This window comes from Varroa jacobsoni, unplaced genomic scaffold (genome assembly GCF_002532875.2).
Source record: "Varroa jacobsoni isolate VJ856 unplaced genomic scaffold, vjacob_1.0 scaffold_1092, whole genome shotgun sequence".
Classification (NCBI taxonomy): domain Eukaryota; kingdom Metazoa; phylum Arthropoda; class Arachnida; order Mesostigmata; family Varroidae; genus Varroa; species Varroa jacobsoni.
Window position 1 is genome coordinate 354,067 of NW_019213994.1, and position 23,772 is coordinate 377,838.

At 44.9% G+C, this 23,772-nt stretch overlaps 1 protein-coding gene across 3 annotated transcripts in view; it reads right to left on the minus strand.

The window, feature by feature from the left end:
• LOC111266505 (irregular chiasm C-roughest protein) overlaps positions 1–23,436 on the minus strand; it is a 32,685-nt gene extending 9,249 nt beyond the window's left edge. For all 3 annotated transcript variants that reach the window (XM_022844042.2, XM_022844041.2, XM_086970933.1), the window contains exons 1-9: positions 23,327–23,436; positions 19,445–19,759; positions 17,799–17,945; positions 16,190–16,357; positions 14,837–15,145; positions 12,922–13,094; positions 11,191–11,632; positions 10,241–10,530; positions 7,743–8,230 (exon numbers count right to left, since the gene is read on the minus strand). In XM_022844042.2, the coding sequence (XP_022699777.1) occupies positions 7,743–8,230; positions 10,241–10,530; positions 11,191–11,632; positions 12,922–13,094; positions 14,837–15,145; positions 16,190–16,357; positions 17,799–17,945; positions 19,445–19,759; positions 23,327–23,429 (2,435 nt within the window). In that variant the 5' untranslated portion in view covers positions 23,430–23,436. The remainder of the gene's footprint in view (positions 1–7,742; positions 8,231–10,240; positions 10,531–11,190; positions 11,633–12,921; positions 13,095–14,836; positions 15,146–16,189; positions 16,358–17,798; positions 17,946–19,444; positions 19,760–23,326) is intronic.
• Positions 23,437–23,772: the final 336 nt, after the last annotated feature.

A 23,772-nucleotide genomic window follows, 5' to 3' on the forward strand; every position in this document is an offset into this window, starting at 1 on the left:
GTTGAGTTTATGTGGTTTGCCAAATGTCCAGGCTTTGAGAAACCTATATAATTTAGTTGAGGTGGGGCGATGAAAACGCTACTGGTTTTAGGTTGAATGTGAACACTTTCCAAGAACTGCTATAGTACGAGCACTACGTTGGGCTTTTCAGGCAATCCGATTGCTTCTCACAATAAGCAATCGGAGAAAACAGTTCTGTAGATTGAAGTGCCTATTAGCATAATAAAAGGACTTTGTAGCATCCTTTACGTTTAAACGTTTGTTCTTGGGCTTTCACTGTCTTTTCAATACCCTGATTGATTGCCGTTTGAGCCTTTGAGTTTTCGCAAGTATCTATCTTTCATTCTGTTAAATTTGTTTACGTCTGCTATTTCTCATGCACAAAATTATTGTTCAAATTCACTGTTTGGTTTTCGTTGATTGCATTAACTATACTCATAACGGCCTAAGCACAAAATAATAGCACACCTTCTTCAACATTCAGCAAAACTTCCATCTCACGAAAATAATTCAGTGCTTAGTTACAGAGTACATTATTACATGTTAATAAAACCTGTGCTTCATGCCGTTTAAACGACAGAATTTTGACAGCAATCTTAAAACAGATGTTCACCAAGCGTTTTCCAGTTTTTCTACTGGTTGCGCGTGTGTATACTCTATACCAGTATATTTTGAATTGTTAGGAATACACGCGTGCACCCCTTAGGACCTGTTCTGGATCGTAGCTGTTCCTCATTCATGTGTTTCGCCTTGACCTCATTACGCACACTACGTCAAGTTATTTTTTGGTCCTTTTTTGTTTATTCCGTATGCAAAAGGCGTACACCGCAATGCGAGTTCAATTGTCATGACACCAGTTGCAGATGCCGCAATCTGGCTTGCTAGGCCGTACGGTTTCTAGTTTTCTAACTGGCATACATAGTGTCTAGATGATTTAATATTGGTATCGTAAAGCGGATTGCAAGCTTACGCCAACGAATACCCGGTCTATTCTTGTTCAGTCAAACCTTACTCCGCACTCTTCTATTGTTTGACCTATAACAACGCGTAGCGGTGTCGATCTGACGTAAAGTGTATATGCATTGAGAAGAGATATAGAGAAAGACAGGTATGGACAACCTGCTATTCTTTCTATATGTAGACAAAGATCGATTGTGATCGATTTTCAGTATAACGAGATGCAAAGGATTCAGCTAACGGTGGTAGCACGAATTAGAGCGATAATACGAATACTTACTTCGACAACTCTGTAAAAGACGACGTTGCGTGTAACGACAGCCGTCTCAAGTAGAAACGTACGCTAGAACGGATGGGATTCTTTAAGGCGGCGATAGCGGAGCTCCTTCCACCTTTCGCCGAATGCGAATCTCGGAGATAGTAAGCGTGCGATTTATCTAACGCACCGTACGGAAGGCGTAACGCCGCCTTGACCTTAGTTCAACTTACCAACCGAATACTCGAACAGATACGGAAAGCATACCACGACTGAGGCATCGAGGTCATTGTTCAGTTTCCTTTGTTTCCTTCTTCTTTCACTCACTGTCGTGGTCGCTGCCAGTAGTCCTGCTCAGTAGCTACCAACATATAATGCATGCAATCCTAACTAGACAGCGAGGCAAGCCTCGTTGGAATTGATTTTAATGCTTTCTAATCTAATTAGAATGAGACAGCGGTGAATCTGTTAGCTGCCGCATTCAGTCCAATGTCTTTATGTAGGCGTCTGTATGTTTTAGTGAGTTTAGTCAGCGAGACGGTGTATGTGTGCGTACGCGTGCGCGTGCGCGTGCGCATGCATGTTTATGTGTGTGCTGGTAAATAAAGATTACAATCTTCAAATCAAGATACAGGAATGCCTATGCCACGATCCAATCAGACCGACAGTGGTTGATTAGTGCCCACTAAGCCATGTCACCAAATACGACCGATACATGCAATGGCGGCTCTACAGCTATGACGACTTTGTATGATAGCGTTTCCTACGTGCCAGTCGTCAATGACTAAGCTGGTAACGTTGTTAGTTTTGCTTTGCGGTGAGCGATTCACGCGGCGACGGCATATGTCGCGTAAAGACAGCGAATATCTTTCTTATACTAGTCTGGGACCTGCCCTCTAGTGCCGGCAGGGAACGATGTCCATACGAAAGCCAGGTGTACAAGAACTATATAGCCTCAAATGACCGTATGTTTATTAAGACCGTTATTATTAAGAGCAGCTATAAGTGCGAGTAGAAAAGGTCGCTAAATCTGTTTGTGATAGTGCTGCGTTTTTTTTTCGTTGCTACAGTTCACACATAGGTGTCACGGAACCAGTTTATTTCGTCGACGGGATCTGCCGTTGGTATCTCGTCTATATGCTTACTATCGTTGGTGGCTTCCAAAACGGCAATGACGCCAGTCAGCACACAAATTGGTGGAATAAACTTGGAATAAAATTGGACTTACAGCTATGTCTCGCCATATAATTACTTACCACCATAACGTCGAAACTGTTCATCAAAATAATTCTCATCGTCAACAATGGATGTGCGGTCATCTGTTTGCTTGAAGGAAATACAGATGTAGGCTTCAAACAAGGGTCATGATTAAATTTTCGATAAGCCATCCTAAGATCGGCGAATGCGTGTTAAAATGGCAAAACGCAAAGGTCGCAGTACGTGATGCACAAGATACCAATTCAAAAATGCAACTTGAACTTAATAAAATAGCCTTAAAAAGTCTATAGTTAGCCGTTACGACAAAGCGGTGATTATTGATTACTAACTTAGTTAGCTAAGATAGTCAAAAAGCATCAGGCTAATTTCAGTAGATGTTTTGGATGGTGTAGCTAGCAATACCAGTTGGAATCAACAGATCACCAGAGGACGAGTGGCCGCTTCGTCACCAAAAAAACAGGAGAAAAGGAGCTGCCATTGTACCTACTATTGCGTTTCGCGTTCTCCTACAAATAGATCACTGGGGGTGCCAGCTTTTACTTGTGTTGCTGCTGAGTCGCACGTGCTACGCACTCTAATACAAGCTATCTTGCTCATACCCTACAAATATTGTTTAACCCACCATAATCGCGAACAGGAGAGGGGACTGATGGAGGATGACAAGTCATAGCGCTTGATTTGATTTGCCAAACATTTCAGCAAGGGTGCGAAACTGGACAATATGAGCCTAAATGTAGCTAAATGTTATCACAGAGCTCAATCGAGACTTCGAAGTCGTCGGACATTCTGTTGATAACAACAACAACAACAACAACTATGATGGATCATCTCTAATCTGTGCCGACATCGACACCGTTGCTGCTATTCCTATTGCTTTTGTCCTTCCCACGATCGCATATCGAAAGGGCATGTAAATTTGAGGCGCCGGACCCTTGTCTGCTTGATCGATAGCTACGCTGAGCCGTTGCTTGACCATCTGACGTCACTCCCAGACCATTCATTGAAACCAGCAAATCTGGTTAGTGGTATCAGACGTAAGCAGAGCGTGTGATATGGGCTGCTGAAGCCCGTTTCTTCCACAGCACTGCCAGCAGGAAACAGATCCTGCGTCCAACTTAGAACCTGAGGATCGCAGACAAGTAGCGCGACCACGGTATCCTGATTATCTTTGCTAAAAACTTTGCTCAAGACAGGCTAACACAGTTGCAAGATAAAGATAAACAAATCGATATCATTTCAGGTATATATATGCCTGCTAGTTAGCTAGAAAGCTAAGTTAAAGGCGCGCTATGGAGTGTGAAACGAAAAGAGAAACGGAAATTCAGCTAGAAATTTCACCAATAACGAGAAATCGAAGATAAACTCGAAATAATGAGTGCGATGACAATGAAGCTGAATTATTTTGCATGTATCACAAGTTAAAAGTTGTCGTTGCTTGACAGCTCGTTTCAACATAGTTGTATAGCTATTTGCTGCATATTTGCGGTACATGCACAATCCATATAACTTGGAGAAGAATGCACTATAATTCCAGTTTTGAGTTTTGCAGTCATGTCAGAAGGATCAGAGTCGGCTCTGCTCATTGCGAGTCGGCTGTGTTAGATTATAGGATCAGCGCGTACTTTGTAACAAATCTATGTTGGTTACATACAATATTCCTGAGTTCCGATTTCTCAAATCGCATTGCATATGTTTAGACAATTGGCCTTGTGGCAACGCTATATTATAAAAGGGCAAATTTCAGGTTCCAGTCACACACATGCCCTTGCTGTATAGAAGAATACTAATAGTGGGTACTTCAAAGAAAAAACCTATATATTTATATATGAGGGAGGCGGTAATTAAAGGATGTCATCGCCCTAATTTTCATAGGACACATATTTAACACTCGACCTCAATGAGTATTCGCTAATTCGTTTAACTTATCAAGGACAGTCTTTTACGCTTAGCTGCCCTGCAGCGTACAGACAATTTGAATAGAAAAAGTATAACGTCGTCCGAATATGCATTTGTTAGTAGAAAATTCTCTTTAACTGGGCATGTGCGTCTGTCAGAGGGGCGCCGGTTATAGAGCCTAAGGTCGTGTGGTTCTATGGATCTACCGTATGCCTCCATACCGTATGTCAATGTTTCCTATCGCCATACCTCCACTTCTGTAGCTTTTCCTTTTTCGTACTCTATATATAAAAGCTTCTGTTCGCTCGGCTGCCCGCCGCTGGAAAGCTTGTCGTAGGCAAAAAAACTAGCAGGCTGCGAGAGGTGGTGAAGCTACCTATCTAATGGCCTATCCGGAACAATCTGTTACAATCTATGGGAAGGACGAGCAGTACGGGATGTCGAGGGTAAGAGGAGAAAGCGGGTGCGAGATAGTCAGCAGGTAGTTCGTCTATCGCCGAACGTCGACGACTATCCCATTCGGAAACGCAACTGCGCAAATCATCATCGCGACGGCCAGGCTTAACGTTGCCCACCTCTCGTTGAGAAACGTGGCCTCCACCGGCAGATTAGTATTTCCTTACATTCCCTGGCTCTTTACCCTTTCCTGCGACTGCGCTGTTGCCCTCGCCGAAACTTGGCTTTCGCCTGTCGGTAGCTGTACTTGCCATTTGAAGTGCAGTCGTCGTCTGAGTTACTTCTCTTTGTGGCTCAACGGTATCAATATTGGCGCTCACTTCGTTCCAACCACCCTTCCCGCGCCTACAACCACAGGCGCTCCATCGAGTTCGGTAAAACCCTGATGAACATGGACCTCGCTGCGGCCCGGTTACGAGACGCGTTTTTCTTTTCCGGTACTCGTATTGCCGGTCCGTCGATCTGCTCTCTGTGGTCCGTCGGTTGGCGTTTGGCATTCAGTCATGATAAGTGTTCTTATTTCTGTTCTCTAGATCTCTTTCCGTTTCGGACAGACCTCTGAAGAACGTATAGCAAGAAATACACAGAGAGAGAGAAGAGCGAAGAATGGATGATTTTAGCACTGACACCTCCTGTCGAGGTCACTTGGATTTACGTCTCTGTCTGGCAACCGCTGGCCTGACCGTTGGTCTACCAAACCGCAGACGATGCAAATGGCGTCGAGCACTGCAGTATGGTCATAGCAGTTACTGACGTTTTTGTATTGTTAGGTATAAAAGATAAAGTGTTTTGGACTTCCTGGTCTTTCAGCCTTGATGATAAATACGCACCCTGAGTTGTTTTTCCTTATTCCAGCACGTACTTGTTGTGTGGCCGCTTTTATCGAAGAAAGGTGCAGCTAGAGCACAGTACATATATTGAAAGTAGCCTAACTTAAAATTGATCCGATAATTACTTAACTATTAACTAATCCGAGTTCAAAATCTGCGGCAGTCAAGTAATTACTTGTACAAAACGTGATTCGCTAACAACGTACTTAGTTTCATTAGCGTAAACCCTAGAGTTCGAAGCTCACGGGAAGCGTATGTCCCATGAGGGAGTTTGAAGCAGCAATTATCGGTCTAACTGTCGAATATCCAATAGATCTACGAATGGTTTGGTTCCTCCATTCGGTATTACTCAACGTGTGTTTCAATTGCAAAACAATTCATTTTCTTGAGTGTCTGCCGGTCCGTAAGTCAAAAGTCAGGGCCCAAAGTTGAACACGTCCAACTTATCGTAAACAGCTGAATGTTCCTGATATAATCACGTTATGTTTACGTGCCTCGGTCTCTTCAACGCGTAGAGGATTTTATGGTGAAAACAATCTGGAAGCTACAAAAATACTGGAAGCTACCAATCGAACGAGTCGCGTCGGCTACGTCCTAGCTTTGCGCACAAACAAATGTCAGTTAAGTTGCTAGCAAGTCGGCAACGACTGGCCGTTTCCGACGGCTTCCGTAAGTAGTCTTTAAACTACTTACGGAAGCCGTGGCGTGTATTGAATACGCCCAGGTTTTGTCGTCGAAAATTATTGGAGACAGATTTTGAGAAAAAATGACAGTGTCTTTGAATAATAGCTCTGCTGCATCGTCTGCGGACAGCAGTTCCTACAAACGTTGTATACAGACATTTTTCTTTGATCCATCGAGAACTTCTTACGCGTATATAGCCCTACTTAAATTGAAGATTGTTTTACAGCTAAAGGACAGCAGTACAGGATAAAATAGTGAAAATAATACTGTTTCATGTCTTATCGCCGTATCTAATGTGTCCACATTATATTGTCGTCATCGTCGTCGTTCATCCATCATCAATCAAATCATCTGTACAAACACTAACATCGATAAACCGATGATTTATGCGATATTGCATACACTGGCTATGTAGCCTGTACAGTTATCGAAACTCTTAGATAGTATAAGACCGTTTTTTTTTAGCTAGATAGTTACATATCTCAGATCATATGAGTAATGTCGGGTTGGCATTTGAAAGCTGACGTCGTAGTAATAAACTTAAGAGATAATGTGCTGTGAAGACGAGCGAAATTTGTTCGAAAGTTTGTGAAGAAGTGTGTGCTGAAATTTCGTGCTTAAAATGCGCCATTTAAAGAAACGGCCTAAAGATGCTTCATTTTGGAAATTTCGACTAAAAAAATAGTCCTTATCGTGTCCTTATTAAATTTATCTTATCGTCCTTATTAAATTGATAAAATTGTGACCAGTTGAGAACAAAAAAATACTCGAAGTTATTATGAAAATTGAACGAGAGCGACGCGTGCGCACCCACAATACCGCCATGATGCCAATATGGACGCCCAAAAAATTAATTGAGCAAAGCTGGTTTTCTAAAAAGAGACGAATCGATGCAAGTGAATTTACCCGATCGTATTTCCATCTATAAAACTCTACGAAAACGAAAGCTTAAACGGGTTGAAAGGAAATCATGCATTATGGATTAGTGCGACCTGGCAAAACCACTGACTCGAACGTCAACTGCTAACAGCTAACAGAATTACCCAAGCCATGAAAAAATTAACCGAAACTAGTAAACAGAAAAAAAAAGCGTCGTACTCTACCATAAGAACGTCAGATCATATTATAGATAGCTAGCTAGTTATCCGGCAAAAGTTTAGAGTACACGCCCTTTGGTCTGGAGCTTGCATCATCCTATCATCAGTTTCAGTCCGGTTAGAACTCCCGTAACTTAGTTGCAAAAACCACTTATTATTGAATTTTTCTTGCTCAGAAACCACAGGAACCTCAGGAGTTGTGGGATTATCAGAAAATGGCAATATACTATCTAGCGAAGTGGCGCATATTTAATTAATTGAAATAAAATATTTTGCTCCTTATTTCGGCTTAGAAGCGATCGTTATTTTTCGACATCCCGTTATTGTATACGACATTGTTGTACTTACGCTTGATTGGGATTAGGTTGCAGTGGATACTGCGGTAGTATGAGTGCTGCACTGAAAGCCCCCGTAGCGTAGAGTGAGTTGTTGGTCATCACGGGCAAATGGTGCGCTAAAGGCAATTGCTGCGACGAAGGTGGCTGCTGGTGCTGACGATGATGCTGCTGTTGTTGTTGTTGTTGTTGACCATTTGGCCTGTGCTGCTGATGCGGTGAAACGTTCGCCAAGTGCTGAGGCGAAATGCGTAGACCGCCGTTAAGGACGGTTAGGGGATGGACGGTGTGGACGGGCGACGTCTGCGGTGACAACGGTGGCAAAGACTGCAATGGCAACATCACACCGTAGTCGCTGTTCGCCGTCATGTAATCGCTCATGGCGCACGGTCCACCGCTGCCGGTGATGCCGAGACCGACACCCCCACCGATGCCCGAACTGGCAACGCAACCACTACTGCCGCCACCATATCCTCCGTTGTTTTGCTGCTGAGGCGGCTCCTGCAAATAGTATAATATATCGATACCCGGTAACTGTTACAGAATATATCTAAACAGTAGACAAGACTAGAAACTCACATCTGGGGTTGTCACTGAAAGGAGGAAGCGCACGACTACGGTAGAACTCTCAAATGGGCACAAACAATGAGTGAGAAGAAGAAAGAAGGCGCTTCGTGGCATATGAAAGAAGGCGTAAGGGCGATATGCCGAAAGAGCATTTAATGGGCAAAGATGATGCAAAAGCCCGTCGAAAACATCAATAGCATCGAGACATATGAGACAACGCCTTGTATATGCCACGCAAACCCATTTCGTTCCTTTGGTATTTAAACCTTTTCACGTGAGTATAATTTGGGAATCAACCACAACGGGACACAATGGTCGCCTATTCACTATTGTGTATCGAAGACCGACGGTCTGCCCGCACAAAGCCTACTTAATCTCCTTCTGACATCAATGCCAGCACGAGCTAGGTTCCGAAAGCATCACAGCAGCTAGGCACAAAACCTCCATACGGGAGGAAGCAATTGCCACCGGAAAGAAAAACGGAAAAGAGAATGGTGGGTAAAACCGAGGCTGCTGCTCAGAAAAACCTTGGGTCTAGGCCGTGTCGGATGGTAGCTCGGTCGGCCAATCAAAACTGTGTTCACGATTGTAAAGGATGAGTTCGGATAAGGGATAGGTGAAATAAACAAGGTAAGCAGTTATCACCAGCGGGCGCAGTCTAGGCCACTCGTCTATTCTAGACACTATAATACTATCGGGACAAGAGGAGAGGGCCGGATGGTTCGCTAGGACGTGGGATGAATAAGAAACTTGCTGTTTCGACCAGTTCGGAATTGTTTCCGTTAATTAGGTAGCAGTTCAGGCCCCTCTTCCGTCTGATTGGAGTAGGATGGCAGCACATGCATTTAGAAACACATGGACATATATGTTGTTTTTTTTTTTATATGCAAATACACTTTGCCCTTTGTGCATATGGCTGTAGTTATATAATAGATAGTTGGTAGCAGAAGAAGGTTTCTAAAAATAGAAGGTACATTTATAGTGACTATGAATTTAGTTTCGGAGAGATACAGAAAAGAATATAACAATATAAAGACAATTTCTTGTGTGCCATGAACTTAACACGCAACTTCAAAGTTGCCGTTATAAAATTACGACTATCGCCACAGTTTATCCAGTGCCATTGTTTTTCAATGCAACTAGATGGCCAGTTTCGGCTATGCGGCCGTAAAAATAGCTCATCTCATAAATTACCTGTTTACTGCAGATGTGCCAAGTGGGGCGCATGTATGCGTGGATGCATGCGTTACTACCTACACTATTCTATTTAACGAATGTTGATTGATTGCAGCAACTTCCGTAATATTATGCTAGCATGCATGACAGCATCCCTCCTGCGCTAGATAAACTTAACTGCCAACACATACGATTACGCCACACAATAGACAACAAATACGCTCAAGGCAAAATAGGCCATTGCTTGTCCGTCTGTAATGCAGAAGAGATTGTAGCGTGCTAGGGCCAATGAATGATATAAAGCTACAGAATAGAACTCGATCTTCCGCGACCAACTATAAAACAAGAGACCGCGTACGCTTATAAGTACGTACATGCATAAAAGTTGTACGTGTCCACGCTCAGTTTCCATAGATGTTTTACATGTGCTTTAGATTAGTAGAAGAATACGTTACTGTCAGATTACTCTTGGAAGAACAGTGCGTGACAGAATTTAAATAAATGTTTCAAGTTTTACATGTAAAACTTGAAACATTTTTTTAGCGTTGGCATTATCTAGTTAGCGTTATATCAGGATGTGCGACGATAGGACCCGCATCGACACACATGAACGCGTGCGATCAAACAATTTATGCAATGCAAAATGAATAATAAATATACTATTGGCTTGTAGATCAATAATTAATACTTTACGGCGACAAGATGCTGAAATATCTGATAGGACGGCACCTACGCCTCATAAATTCGATGAAATGATGATACACTTACGGGAGGTTTGTTACTGAGTATGTTCGTTTGTGCCTGGTAGGACGAACATGTGTAGTCGTTGAACGCTTTATATGGGGGTAGTGTACTGGCGTCTGGTGGAACTCCACTATCCCAAGAGCTATCCATAGCGGTTAGCGGAGTATGCTGTGGTGAATTGTTTTCATTGTTGGACAGTGACGACGCAGTGCGGATTTCGACCTTCATGTCGGACTCCCCACCGGACGAATTGTTATCCTTATCCGATACTAACCCGCCGGTTGACAGAGGCTTACCCGGGGTTTCCTTGAAATCTACAAAATAACAAAGTATAGTAAGACACACTAATAATGTTACTATTTGAAGGCTAGTGTAACTTCTATGTACGATACCCCCACTATTTCGATTGGACGACGGCTCTGACCAACTTTATCGATATAGCTTAGTCGTTGCCAGACAACAGCGAATAGCAACCGTATTACGTTACTGCAGTCAAGAGGTATACCAGCGTTGTGAGCATAAATGCAGTGTTTGTTCAAACCTTAATGGCCTAGGGCTATACCTCCGGGTAGATCGCAAAGCTCAACACACGCTAGCCAACAACCGCAAATAACGAGTTGGGATTGTTCCTTCCTAGTATTGTACACTAGCTTAGCAGTTAATTTAACTTTGGATTTTCTGAGACGACCTGTTCCCAGCTCACCGTATCCCGCCGTTCAGAAATTTATACCACACACTCATTCATTTCAATAATCAGCTTCTCATAGGGCATGAGTGGTTCCGGTGGTGACCATCCTAATTTAAGCTATCATTGTTGCAGATCCTGCCGCGGTTTCTATAGCTGTTGTAGATGATGATAATGATCACGCTTGTGCTGCGAGTGATACAGCATTAATGCAACAGTGCTAGCAGCAAGCGATGAACAATAAGTCTTGACGAACGTAAGGTAAAGAGAAAAAAAGGATTGAGCTTACCTTGAGGCGGGGGCTTCTTCCGGAGACAAATGGTCATCGTAACTGCAAATAGTACGATGAAGATTGCTGCTGCCGTCGCGCCGAGCATGAGGAGTGTCGTGGCTGCCCTACGGTCGCATTCGACGCTGATTGTTGCTGAATGCTCGCCAAACGTATTTTGTACGGTGCAATTGTATTCGCCAAAGTCGCTCGCGGTAGCACGCTCGATTACAAGCAGATTACGCTCGCCACTTGGAAGCGGCTCACGAGCAATGTGGTAGCCCTGAATCTTGTCAGTGTCGATGAGTACGCCGTCCTTGAACCACTGCACGCGAGTTGCTGGTGGAACAGCCTGAACGAGACACTCGACGCGTGCTTCTGCACCCTCACTAGCATACTGCAACGGCGGTGAGATGATTCGCGGAGCGCCCTTAATATACACATGGTAATCGTTGGTAATATCCTGCAAAAAATGGGTAGCCTATCATACATGGGTCTGATCAATTGTTCGCAAAGCAAATTGTAGACAACAATAACAGCAGCAGCAGCAACAACAACAATAACAACGGCGGCGATAAGGGCAAACAAGCTACAAACGTGGATAAAAACTGAGTACAGAAAACAGTGAGCAGAGAGCCGGTGAAGGGCAGGGGCGAAATAGAACAGCACGTGATACACGTCAAGTTTAAGCGAGGTGTCGCGCATAACAATTGGCCGCACACTTCTTCGGCGAAGCCTAACTGGCAGAACAGCGGCAAACCTTGTCGTTCTAGCCAAGTAGGCAGAAGGGGCCTCGTCGCTGTGGGCTGCAAGGGTTGGTCCCCAGTCGGTTAGTCAACTGGTCGCTCGGTTTTGCCCTGCGCATTGTCCCTATTCCCCCCCCCCCTCTTCGTAATGCTCACTTACTTAGTTTCCCGTTTCGCTGTATAGAAACGTTCGGCGGGACGGCAGCGGCAGCAGCCTCTCGGCTCGGTGGCCCCATTGTGTGTCTCCTCTCAAAGCATGTCTTTGTTTCGCTCGCCAACCTCGCGAGCGTTAGCTCTAGCAAACAAGCAGTCTTCTTCGTAAGTTCCCCCGAGCTGCATAAGCCTGAGGGCAGCGGCGGGCGATGCGACCGTGGAACGGTGACTAGGGCAGCTGGGCCGTCTGTCACGTGTACATCAATCTGAGTCTTGTTAGGCGTCAGCGTTTATTAAATACGTCCATTGTTCTTTGCCTCGAGCGCGTGCTCCCACCCCCATTCCAACCACCTCCGTTATCTTAGCCACGGCCGCACACTTGCTTTACCCGCTTCTGCCTTCACCCTTAGTTCCACTTCCTTTACTCAGAGAAGTCGACGAGGTCCAAAGAAGCACCAGCCAGCGACCACCTTCGTTGCGTTAGCCTCCCAGTCAGTTACGACGAAGACTACGTTAGTTCCATAGGGAGCGCTGCGAGTAGACCCGTTTGTTGTTCATATAACCCCCTGGCCCTCCTCCATCCTGCCGTCAGCCAGTCGCAGCCGACGCTTCAGACCGACCTTGACTATTTAGCACATGCATAATAAATAGTGACTACATTAGAATCGCGAACTAGCAGTACAATAGAATTTTTTTAAGATTCAGTCGATGCATTTTCCATGAAAGCATGTGTATGAATTGGCATACGCTGTTGTTATTCCTGTTGATGGAAGTGCATGATCTAATGGTGGTAGTTGTTGCTATAGCGTTACTTAAATTCATCGTATCCATGTAGAGAAATCAAGCAACTTACCGGGAATTTTGGAACTGTGGCGCGGCAAGTGTACGTCCCGACGTCGCTTGGCGTCATCTCGCGTATGACATAAACCTGTTGTCTACCTAGCACCACATTCGAGCCCTGGCGTGTCCACACGACTTCCGGTTTAGGGTTGCTATCGACATCGCAGCTAATCGCGACTTCGGTGCCTAAAGCCGATGATGGCAGTGGAAAAGTTATTACAAATACATGCCATGTCAGAAGAAAAAGAAGCCGAGAAGGAAAGTAAGGTGATAAAGGCTATACTAGGCTACGAACAATCTCAGCACTTCCACGAACGACCATGTGGTCCGCCGTTTCCTCTTGTTTTATAGGGTGGATAGACGAACGGCAAGCTAAATGATCCTCTTTCATGCTGCCAGGTTCCTTAAGCCACTCTTATCGACGGCTGCACGCCATTAATCAAGCACTCACCGACCAATAACTCGTTCCACGTTTCGGTACCTAGGCGCTTCTGCAGGCTGCTTCCGTTACTGTCTAGTTAGATATGCTGGCATGAGGGGTAAATGCAACGGACAAGCGGAGTCAGCTGTTCTAGTGGAAGCACTGGTAATGCTGTACACGGCAAACAGACTGCCGAAACTCGAGCCGGACGACGAATAGGTGAATGAAATATTGAAAAGTCTGTCTTATCATTCGCCGTCGCCACCCTTTCTCTCACCGTTAAGCCTCGGTAGCCCTTTTTCATTCCCACCTGTTTAACTCCATCATGTGGATCAACCCGAACCTCGGCTGTTGAAGTCTAGTAGACTTCAATGATAGACCCGATGGCGCTTTATCTATGCCGCTCTATCCTACAACTGGAACTGCAACTGCTACCATCGTCACCAGTAGCGCAGCAATAGATGCTGCTGCTGTTACTGCTGCTGCGAGTCAAACCAGCCAAGTTTGACTCGAATGCAGGCACTCGCATGAACTTGACACACACCTTGTACCAGCTTCCCTGCTGAGGATATCGTGCATTAAACAAACTATCGCGTGCAGTAGCACGTAAATGGCAGCTAATTGTGCGTACTGACGCATGCGCTGACGAGACTACTTTGGCAAAGGCTTCGCAAAGGACGCCTCTTGCGTTCACAACATCTGTGCTAGCCTTCGATTACATTACATATAATATCGTATTTATTTACTTGCGTAGTATACCCATTTCTACGATTTACATGTATTTGTTCAACGGCAGTGTACGTCTCTGACTAAGCTACTAATGCTCTTCATTTCAACCTATTTCTTTGTGCTAAAGTAACACGAATATTTACACGAGGTCTCAGGTTTATTAAGGTCACTGGTTGCTAGACACCTTCCCTTCCGGAAAGATCGCTGGTTTACGTGGATTTCGAAGAAAAGGTTGAGTATCAAATTCATTTATTGCCAATTTTATTTTTATTTATAATGTGATATTTATGCTAACATTTCAACATGTTTCAATCAATCTCGCTCACAGGTACGCATATCTCTAATCTAATCAACGTATTTATTGACTTCCGATTCATTTGCTAGTATTGTCAATCTGCTAAGTAAAGCAGATAGATGACTTCGGGCTATGCCTACCTTCCTCATACTATCACAGACGTACCCTATTCGTGTCAGCATAGGTATGTGGAGTAACCACGCTGCTAGCTTTTACCATTCAACTATGGAATCCTTTCATCCTGTTGCGACTGTTCTTTGTGTAATAGATCGCTGAAGGACTCGACCGCAACTCGACCGTCATTAGCTAAGTTATTCGGACATCTGGCTAAACACGGTGCGTATTGTCACTACTACCGTCATGGATCATGACAAGATAATTCAATTACTTCGCTTGTTAATACGAATGTTATTAGTAGCCATCTGGTGCCTTTTATTAAATAATTGCTAGTTGCTTGATTGGCTTTTCAGCTGGCAAACTTACCAAGAACCGCCATCACTGGCTTATCACTCGTCTTGAACTGCGGCTTATAGATAACGTTGAGTGCCACTGTGGAACGATTTACTCCGACAGCGTTACGGACTTCGCATGAGATCATGTCACCATTGGCTTTGCGAGAGACCTTGGTCAGCTCTAACACATCTTGGCCGTCATCAGCTTTAATAGGTTCGTCGTTTCGGTACCAGTGTATCGACAAGGGTTCTGGAAAGGCTGACGTTTTGCAACGTAACTCGACGCTGTCTTGCTCATGAATCTCATCCTTGTTCACTGTCAGTGTGATCTCTGGGGCATCTGAAAAGAGACAGCCGAAGAAGACGGTAAAATCGGGACCATAGAACGTGTAAAACGTGAGGATAAGAATGAACGATAACCAAAACAAGCAAGGACTGGGATCAGAGCCGAGGTCACCATCGAATACATCGGGTGCAAGGCGCGTAAGAGACAAAGCTAGCGGCGGGGAAAGTGTGAAAGGCAAAGAAGGACGCAGAAAGACGCGGTACACGTCCAGGTAGCTGTTGCCCTCATGATAGTACTAGTGGTGGGTGGGTAACACAGGCAGAGAGCGCAGGGGATCTATGGCTGGCTGACGCTCAGCCGGTCGGTTGGTCGGTCTTGGCTCCTTGGCAGCGACCCCCTGCTCCAACCAGTTTTCATTTACGACCCAAGACGGCCCAGCTATTCCAGCAATAACAGCGTCATCTCTCGGAACGTTTCCCGAGAGGCAGTGAGAAGTGATACTTTGGCTTCACGGGCTTTTTGTTGCGCCGCTTACTAGCAGCGGGCTAGACACAAATCAACGGTACTCCCGTTGCAAAAAGCTTGTAGTCGTTTCGTGTTCTCTCACCTCGTTCCCCATTTCTCAATCTCTCCTCCACTCCCTTTAACTGCAATCGTTTTCGTTTGTAAACCTACAGCCACCTGTATATACAAACCTGTGTTCATATGGCCATACTGGTGCTGGAGCCATCGCCTTAATGGCTCCATATAAAATGCTGGCATTGGCTTGGCGTGGTTATTGTTGTCATTATCACTGTCGCTATTGTTGTTGTAGCTGCGTGTGGCTGCTGTTTTTGCCGTTATTTACGGTTGGGATATGACGGCGAGGCCGACGCTAAGCCTCAGCTCGATGCCAGACGCCATCGACGTGTTAATCCGACTTCGGTCTAGCCTGTCTTGGTTTTGATCGCTACTACAATTTCCTGCGGCTTTTCGTTCTTTTTCTCCTCTCCAGATACCTCCAGCAGCATAAAGCCAAACAGTTGTTGCTCACTCTACCCACCTGCCTATCCAGTCAGTCTACCACAGACTCGTTGGTGCTTGTTGTTGTATACTTACACTGAACCCTTACGTTGATAGCGGTTATGAGAGGCTGTTTGAGAGCGGGGTTCTCGGCGCGACAGGTAAGCCGCTGGCCGTTGAGCTCCTTGGTGGCCTCGAACGTCCATGTCAATTCAGCGTTCTCGCGTTTGTTATTTTTCGACGGCGATTTTTTGTACTCGAGTCCTGCAATAGAGAGGTATACATACAGAACAGTAAATCAATTCTCGGAGCGTACGCAGAATACACGTACAACACACACTTCGTATAGTATGCAAGAGCGAGGGAACGGAAAGGGAAAATCGAGCGCGTCACGTTGAAAAACGACGAAGATGGATAAAGGGAGAAATGAGGAAAACGCTACCTATCAAGGATGCAGCAGCAGAAGTGAAATGTTGCTGCATAAAATATTGAAACAAGAGAGCGCGGTCGTCATCATAGGTGTAGCCGTCGCGGTGGCTACTTCTATCGCCAGTTATTCGGTCAAAGATTCAAAAGATCTTTATCTTTCGCACAGCAAGGCCTCGAGGCTGAATGCTTGCGTAACTGTCCTCAGTATCCTCATGGTGCTATTTTAATTGTTTGAACCATGACGACCGACAATGACGAACGCAAGTGGAGAAAGAGCGTCGTACTTCGTTTCGCTCAGCACTAGCCATTGCTCAGGCATTGCCATTGTCGCCGCTGAAGTGACGCGGTCGTATAATAAAGCCAGTGGTACATGCTAGCTAAGACTCCACTTGTTTAGTGAGGCGGACAAAGCAACACTTGATCATATTTGTGAGCGATATACCCGTTTAGTAGTAAGTATTGGCGTGACCGAACGCTGAATCAATTGCTGGGCGGATAGCGTGGGATGCCCTACAGCTATTGCAGCCACGATAAGGGGAAAAGGAGGAAACAAGCACACTGTCTCAGAGGCGAGCGATTGGGGCCTATGGATATGAGGACAGACAAATTCCGAAGGGACAAACCGATCGCGGAAGTAGTCGAGTGGTTGTAGTATATCACAATTGTGAAGCCTTACGTCGCATAGTAGTAGCCTGGAAAAGCAGCTAGGGCCTCTAGTGGCGGCATCAAGCGAACCAGCATTCACTATTGGATTCTATTGTTCGACTGCCTATAGTGGATGCGAGAAGCATTGGCGATCACTGTAGACACAGATATGAAGGCTCCAGGTGCAGACTGCGCAGCGCGACCATGTATTATTGTCGATATACGTGCAATACAGGACGCATGCAAATTGCACCCCCAACGACCATACACGAAAACGATCCGACAAGAACTAGACAAAAACCTGTTGCTCTAATAGAGAGTTAGTGGAATTAAACTAAATTTACTGTGTAAATAGTAAAAGCTAGCCAACAAGGACAGGAGCCGATTTTTACACAAACGCTGTTGGCTTGCACCTTATTGGTAGTCACCTTAATGGCAGAACATAGTACGAACTGTAGGGTTGTATAATAAAACCTTCAATATATTTTTCGCCTTTATATGCTCTTAACGGGTCGTAAGGTCAACCAATCATTTCATTGTGCATTTTGTATTTCTACCACCGAATTGTCCTGATTTAGTTTGGTCTACTATCGGTATTTTTGGTTTGTATAGTAAATTATAGCTAACTCACCATTGCTTACAACATTGTTATCCCCGTCAAGCCACGCTAGCTCCGCGGCGGGTTTTCCGTCTAGCGACTCGCACGTAAGGCTTACGGTTTCTCCGGCACGGAGGGTAATATCGGTACCTCTTAATATTTTCGGTGGTTTTGGAGGAGCTGCAAATTTATGAAAGAAAAAATGGTATGTTAGTGTAATTATGCCCCATATGGCGCTATGATGTAACATAGGTTGACAGGCAAGATAGAGATGGAAAAAAACACGACTTCCAGGAAGCAGGTAGACGTGTTGATCACATCGCTGTTATTACCGTCACAATCGCTGTCATTGTCGTCACACTGCGAGTGGCTCCCTACTCGTTACTTCGAGCTAGCTCCATCTCTCCCCTTGTCAGCGGGCTATCTATTGGATTCATTGTTTGCGATGAATTTCACTCTCAAAAATGTCCCTAGTTGGCTCGAGGAGTCAGTCAGGTAGTCGCGACTAGGCCAGCTGGGTAGTTAGACAGCCAGAGTTGTCTGGCGAAAAACAGCGAAAGAGCCAAAAAAATTTGAGATTGCCAGCAAACGAGCCTTTGCGGCCTTCGTTGCCCGGGAACGTACGACTTAGCTTGGGGACGACGTTCGACAGAAAGCGACATAGTGGGGTATAGGACTGCATCAGGCTAAACTCGCGCTAAACTAACGGCGGCTAGCTTTTTCTTGCGGCCAAGTTAAAAGGTTGGTTGACTCACATGCCAACTGGCTAGGAGGTGAAAAAAGGAGAAAAATTCCGAAAGACATAGAAAGGAAGCATAAAAAGGAATGAGAAATGCCAGCAGTGGCTAGGAGCAAGGGCGTGACGGACCAACTACATGGGGGCGGCAAGACGTGGTCTACTCCTATGCTGAGCGGTGCTATCTGCTGACATGGCTATCAGGTAACTGTGACTGGCAATGGGGCGCTAGAAGAAAAAAAGTCGAACGTCCTCAGTTAAATCACTTTTTCTTTTCAAAGGCTTTGGAGACTCCATTAAACGCAAGCAACTGACGTGGGGAAGGAAGGACTTGGCCGGGGCTTGGGTTCAGCGTGCGCCCGGCATTGGTTAGATGGCTGCCGGCAAAAGAGCTCACAGCAATTTTTCAGCAATAACGCGTTAACCAGCCGTCGCTCTTACTGCTGCAGCCATTACCATAGACGCAAAACACACTCCAAACCCCTAATTTTTTCTCCTTTATCTATGGTTGGCAGTAGGTCGTTTAAAATCTTAGGGTACTGAACGACTCCATGCGCCGAAAATGCTAAGGAAAGCATATATCCAGGCACAGTTTTGTCATCTTCACAGATTTTGGAAGCTGGTAAACTTCGTTTAGTGCAGGAACTGGGAGAAATTTAAATTGTGAGAAAAATAGTTCGATGTAAAACTAACACAGATGTATTCACAAAGCGACTTCCAGGGAACGTTCCATAGCACAGAAATTTGATGCACTTTTAGTTGTGACTCACCTTCAGGTATTGAAGAAGACGTAGTTAGCTATAACTACGTTTCAATATTTTATTAATTAGTTATAATGTTGCGAGCACTCTTAGCAGACTCAACCAAAAATCAAATGGTAGTACCTAGTTCGGTAACTAGAGAAAAGAAAAACTTTCCATTGAAATCTAATGTAAAGACTTACCATATACAGTGAAATGCGCCGTCCGCGACCGAATGCCCTTGACGCCATCGTACGCCCCAACCTGGCACTGGTACATGGCGTCATCCTCGAGTGCCACTGGGCTAATGTGAAGCGAATAGTCGCCTTCATCATCACTACCCACCATCTGATAACGTGGGAATCCTGACAAATTGCGGTTAGTGCCTAACCCGAAGCCATCCTTAGTCCATTGAAGCGCTCCGGCTTTGTCGGTGACACGGCACGCCAGCACCACGGTGTCGCCGACAATGGCCGTACGCGCTGTTGGCTCAATAGCAAACTGTTGTGGTCGTACATCTGCGGTTCGGCAGAAATTAAATATAGGTTAAGAATATCCAGGTATTTCTATTACCTAACCAAGTACTAAACAAGATTAAAATCATTTAATTAAGACTAACATGTATATAAAATAATAAGCTAATGCAAAAAAAGAAAAGTAAACGCTTTCATATGAATGATTTAAAAATGATATACTCGATCTATGATGGTCGCATAGTCATGCTAAGGAAAAGCTGATAGCTACCCTAGAAAATATTTTCTTCTGGTTAAGTACACTATAGCGAGAAATACGCTTTTGTTGTGCTAAATTCTTACTTATATAATTAAAATCCTATATTCTAGCCAGTTATCGTTTAGGCTTCTCAAAAAAAGTTGGCAGGACCACTACATGGAAATTCGTTTATTAACCATAGGACATAGCAGCTGCTCTTTGAAGGTGCAATACGCCTCCACAATCCCCATAACTCCCGTGGTCCACAGTGACAGCAAGTGTTTCTTAAAACAACCCCTTTTTAAACTCATCTCATACCTCCTTTTTGCGTCGTTTGAAGACACTGAGAAACTTTTTGCACTGCCGTTCCTGTTCTCTTACTGTTTCTTTGTGCGTAGCGCCTTTAAAATCCTTTAAAATTACCTACTTCCACTTTCCAGCTCCCGGTTAAGCCATTGTAGGGATATCGAAATTGTTGTTGCCATTTCCAACATATACTCTGCCGCTGCTGCTCGAGGGTACCTCTTCTTTCACGTCTTTTTTCTGTCAAAAGCTCTTCTATTTTTCGGCACCCCTTCCCGTTTCTACTCAGCTTAGAATAGCGGGGCGTGGAGAAGTAATCATTGCGCGGGAAGATCTCTCTTCATGGACTTACTCGTCGTGTCCGCCCGCCGCTTTTATTTGATGTTCTTCACTACGCTATCTCCTCTTTTCGCTTCCCAACAAGAGGCCCTGTCCTCCATTGGCCGTTACTGTTGCTGCTGCCGGCTGCGCTTGAGCCCAGTATAACCGCCATTGCTATATAGTGTACTGTAGGCAACACAAGCGTTCCCGTTGCCTCATGAGGCAAGCGGACGCTGTGCATACATAACTATGATGTGCGAGCTAATACATACTTGTGTAGATTGTTAGCATGGCGTCCTCAGGAAAACTCAAGTCGACCCCTGAAGCGGCTTTGCCGTCGAGAACAAGAGGCCGCTGAACGAACGACTTGCCTTGCCAAGCGAGCCTTTTGCGGGTCGATGGGAGGTGATATCTGCAGTGGTTGGTGCTGTCCACAAGGGAAACCAAGGTGTGCACATTTGCATCTTGGTTCGCCTCCTTCCGATTCTTCGCATTTGGAGGGATTGGAACGATCGGATCATCCACTGCCGTATTAAATCGTTGAGGCGGCGGTAGCAGCAGTACCAGATTCGGCACGATCAACCGATTTCGGCGATTTGCAAAGCTAGTGCAAGTTATTGTTAATTGGGCGCGTCCCTTATTTTTACTCGGACTTTCAAGAAAAAGCGAGCGGTCTGGCAGAATAGAAGACCAGACTGGAGATTGGTGCTGGGTAGCGGGGGAAACGGCTACAAAATTTAAAAAGCCTTAAGTTAAGCCTAACTTCTATGTAGACGTAATGCTTTACAAACAGTCTTGCTGATAAACAAGTCGTGAGACATAAGTCAAGACTGATAAGTTAGCTCAAGAGAACTGGTTAGAGCAAATAATGTTGCGGGTTTTTTTTCTCTGAACTTGTTTTGCTAAGAGGAAAAATAGCGAAACTTGTTGCATCTAGTGCAATTTATAACTCCGGCATTCCCAACATAATTGCTAAGCGTTTCTTGAGAGTGATTGGGCACGGAAAGATGCGTTGACGCAGCTGTCGTAGCACTGAGGCATATGTTGTAGCGACAGATCGTCTAGCGGAAACAGCTAAACAATGTTTCAGCTGCAACAACTGCTATAACAGTTGCTGCATGCAACATGTCGACCCATATTGACGTATGTGTAGGCATGCTTCGAGTAAGATCGAACCTAGTAGCGTTTAATAGGTCCATTTCGTTTTTAAGTAACGTGCATGACAAAGAAGTAAATGCGAAAGCGAACCCGACGTGTGGAATAGCAGCAGTAACGGCAACGACTGAAAACACTGTAGGGAAATATTTTTCGACAATTGACAGGCAATGTACTACGATCAGGCGCGATACGTAAATAACACATTACCTTTTACTTAAAATTCAATATTACTTTAAGGATTTTAAGCAGCCGCATGGATTTGAACGCAAACGGTAGTACGAGCAGCTATATCCTATTCACCTATTTGTTGCAGTTATTTCGCAGGTTCTAGGGCGGCTAGCAAATTTGCTCGTGACTACACGTTGCTCTGTATGTCCTCCACATTTCGGAATAGCTAAATCTTCTTCTTGCGGAACGTTCGCTGATCCTAATTGTGGTGAAGCGCAATCAGCTTTTGACAATAGCTACTGAAACTATATATCCAAACTTGTAGAGCCTTTCCCGAAGCAATTCAAAGCTATTTGTCCTTAGTCACCTAGGCAGTTAGGTGATGCTATCAGCACCCTTTTTGTGTAATCAACAGGACCCCGTATGCGTGTACGTATAGGCACAGCACTGAAGCACAGTTCCACTGATAATCATCAATATTTTTATGTAGTACTTGGCAGAGTTGAATATAAATTGATCCCGAAAACAAGTACAATTCTGCATTTTGTGGAAGGAGGTCCGAGCGAACATGTCGAATTATAATTCTCCTTTCGTTACTCGCCACTTCGGGTAGATGTTACACAGGTACTTAACTCATTGTCAGTATAGGACCATATCATAGCATTGCGAACTCGTTAACAACAATCAACGGCTACTTGACTCATAATTACAAGGCTTAACCAGCTAGCTAGCTAGCTAGTTAAACTAACTGAAAAGTGACACAGTATGTTCTTTCTCAGCTTTCCTTCCACTAAATCAATTATTATTCAGTAAATTAGGACGTTATCGAGCGAAGAGAGTTATTCTGAAAGCAGGCTCTTAGTTACGTCGAGTCACAGATGCGAGGTTAAGGGGAGATCTGCAGGCCTGCTGCTGCTGCTATCTCCAGCACAGCATATCTGCAGCTTGTCCTATGGCCTGCAAGTTCGGTTAGTCTGCTAGGCCACCCGGCCTTCTCAATGCTAAAACTGATCATGACAAGGAGATAATGCTAGGCGGACGAATGCACGCACACGGAACGATGCCATACGATCCTGCGCTAATGAACAGGCGGGTTCGCGAGCCAACTTTATCAGGATGTCAAGGTTACAGAAGAGCTCACAGAGCTGTGGGTGGATCTCTCTAACGAAGCCAAGGTTACGATACAATCAGAGATACGCCAAAGTAACGTTCGGTATGCCCAACATACACGTCGCAGTACACAGACGTATGTCCCATTGGTAGCAGACAGCACTGCTGCAGCTTGTAGGTAGGGTTGCGCCTATAAACACACTCGGACACAAACACACATATGCCTCGACATCTATGCAGTTCAAGAAAATGTTTAACCTTAGAGGTTCCGAGCCGAGGGAATGTTTCTTGGTATTCTTCGAAACGCGACTTACGTTGTTGGCTATCCACCCGTGCCGTTTGCAGGAAAAGGACGAAAACGCATATGAATACGGTAGTGGCAGCGGTGCCGATGGTGCTAGATAACCGGGGCGTCATATTTAAAGTGTCTCTCAAGGACGCCGAAATTGTCCTCGATGTTGGGCGTGAGGTTCAGCGCTCAATACGTAGACACTCAAACGCGACTTCACTTCGTACGCATTTTCTGTCGACCTTAGCCTGTAACAAAGCGGCAAAGCAAACGCAGAAAGAAAATTGTACGTCAGAAACATGTAAACAGAAAAAGGCGCTTAAATGCGGACAAAATGTGATGGGATGTGGCACTTGATGAGGACAGGTAGCCGACAGCGAAGAGTAAAGGGCAAACACAATGAAAACATTTACATATCAAAATAAAAAGTTTAATGTAATAATAATATATAAGACAGCTGGCACGATTAGA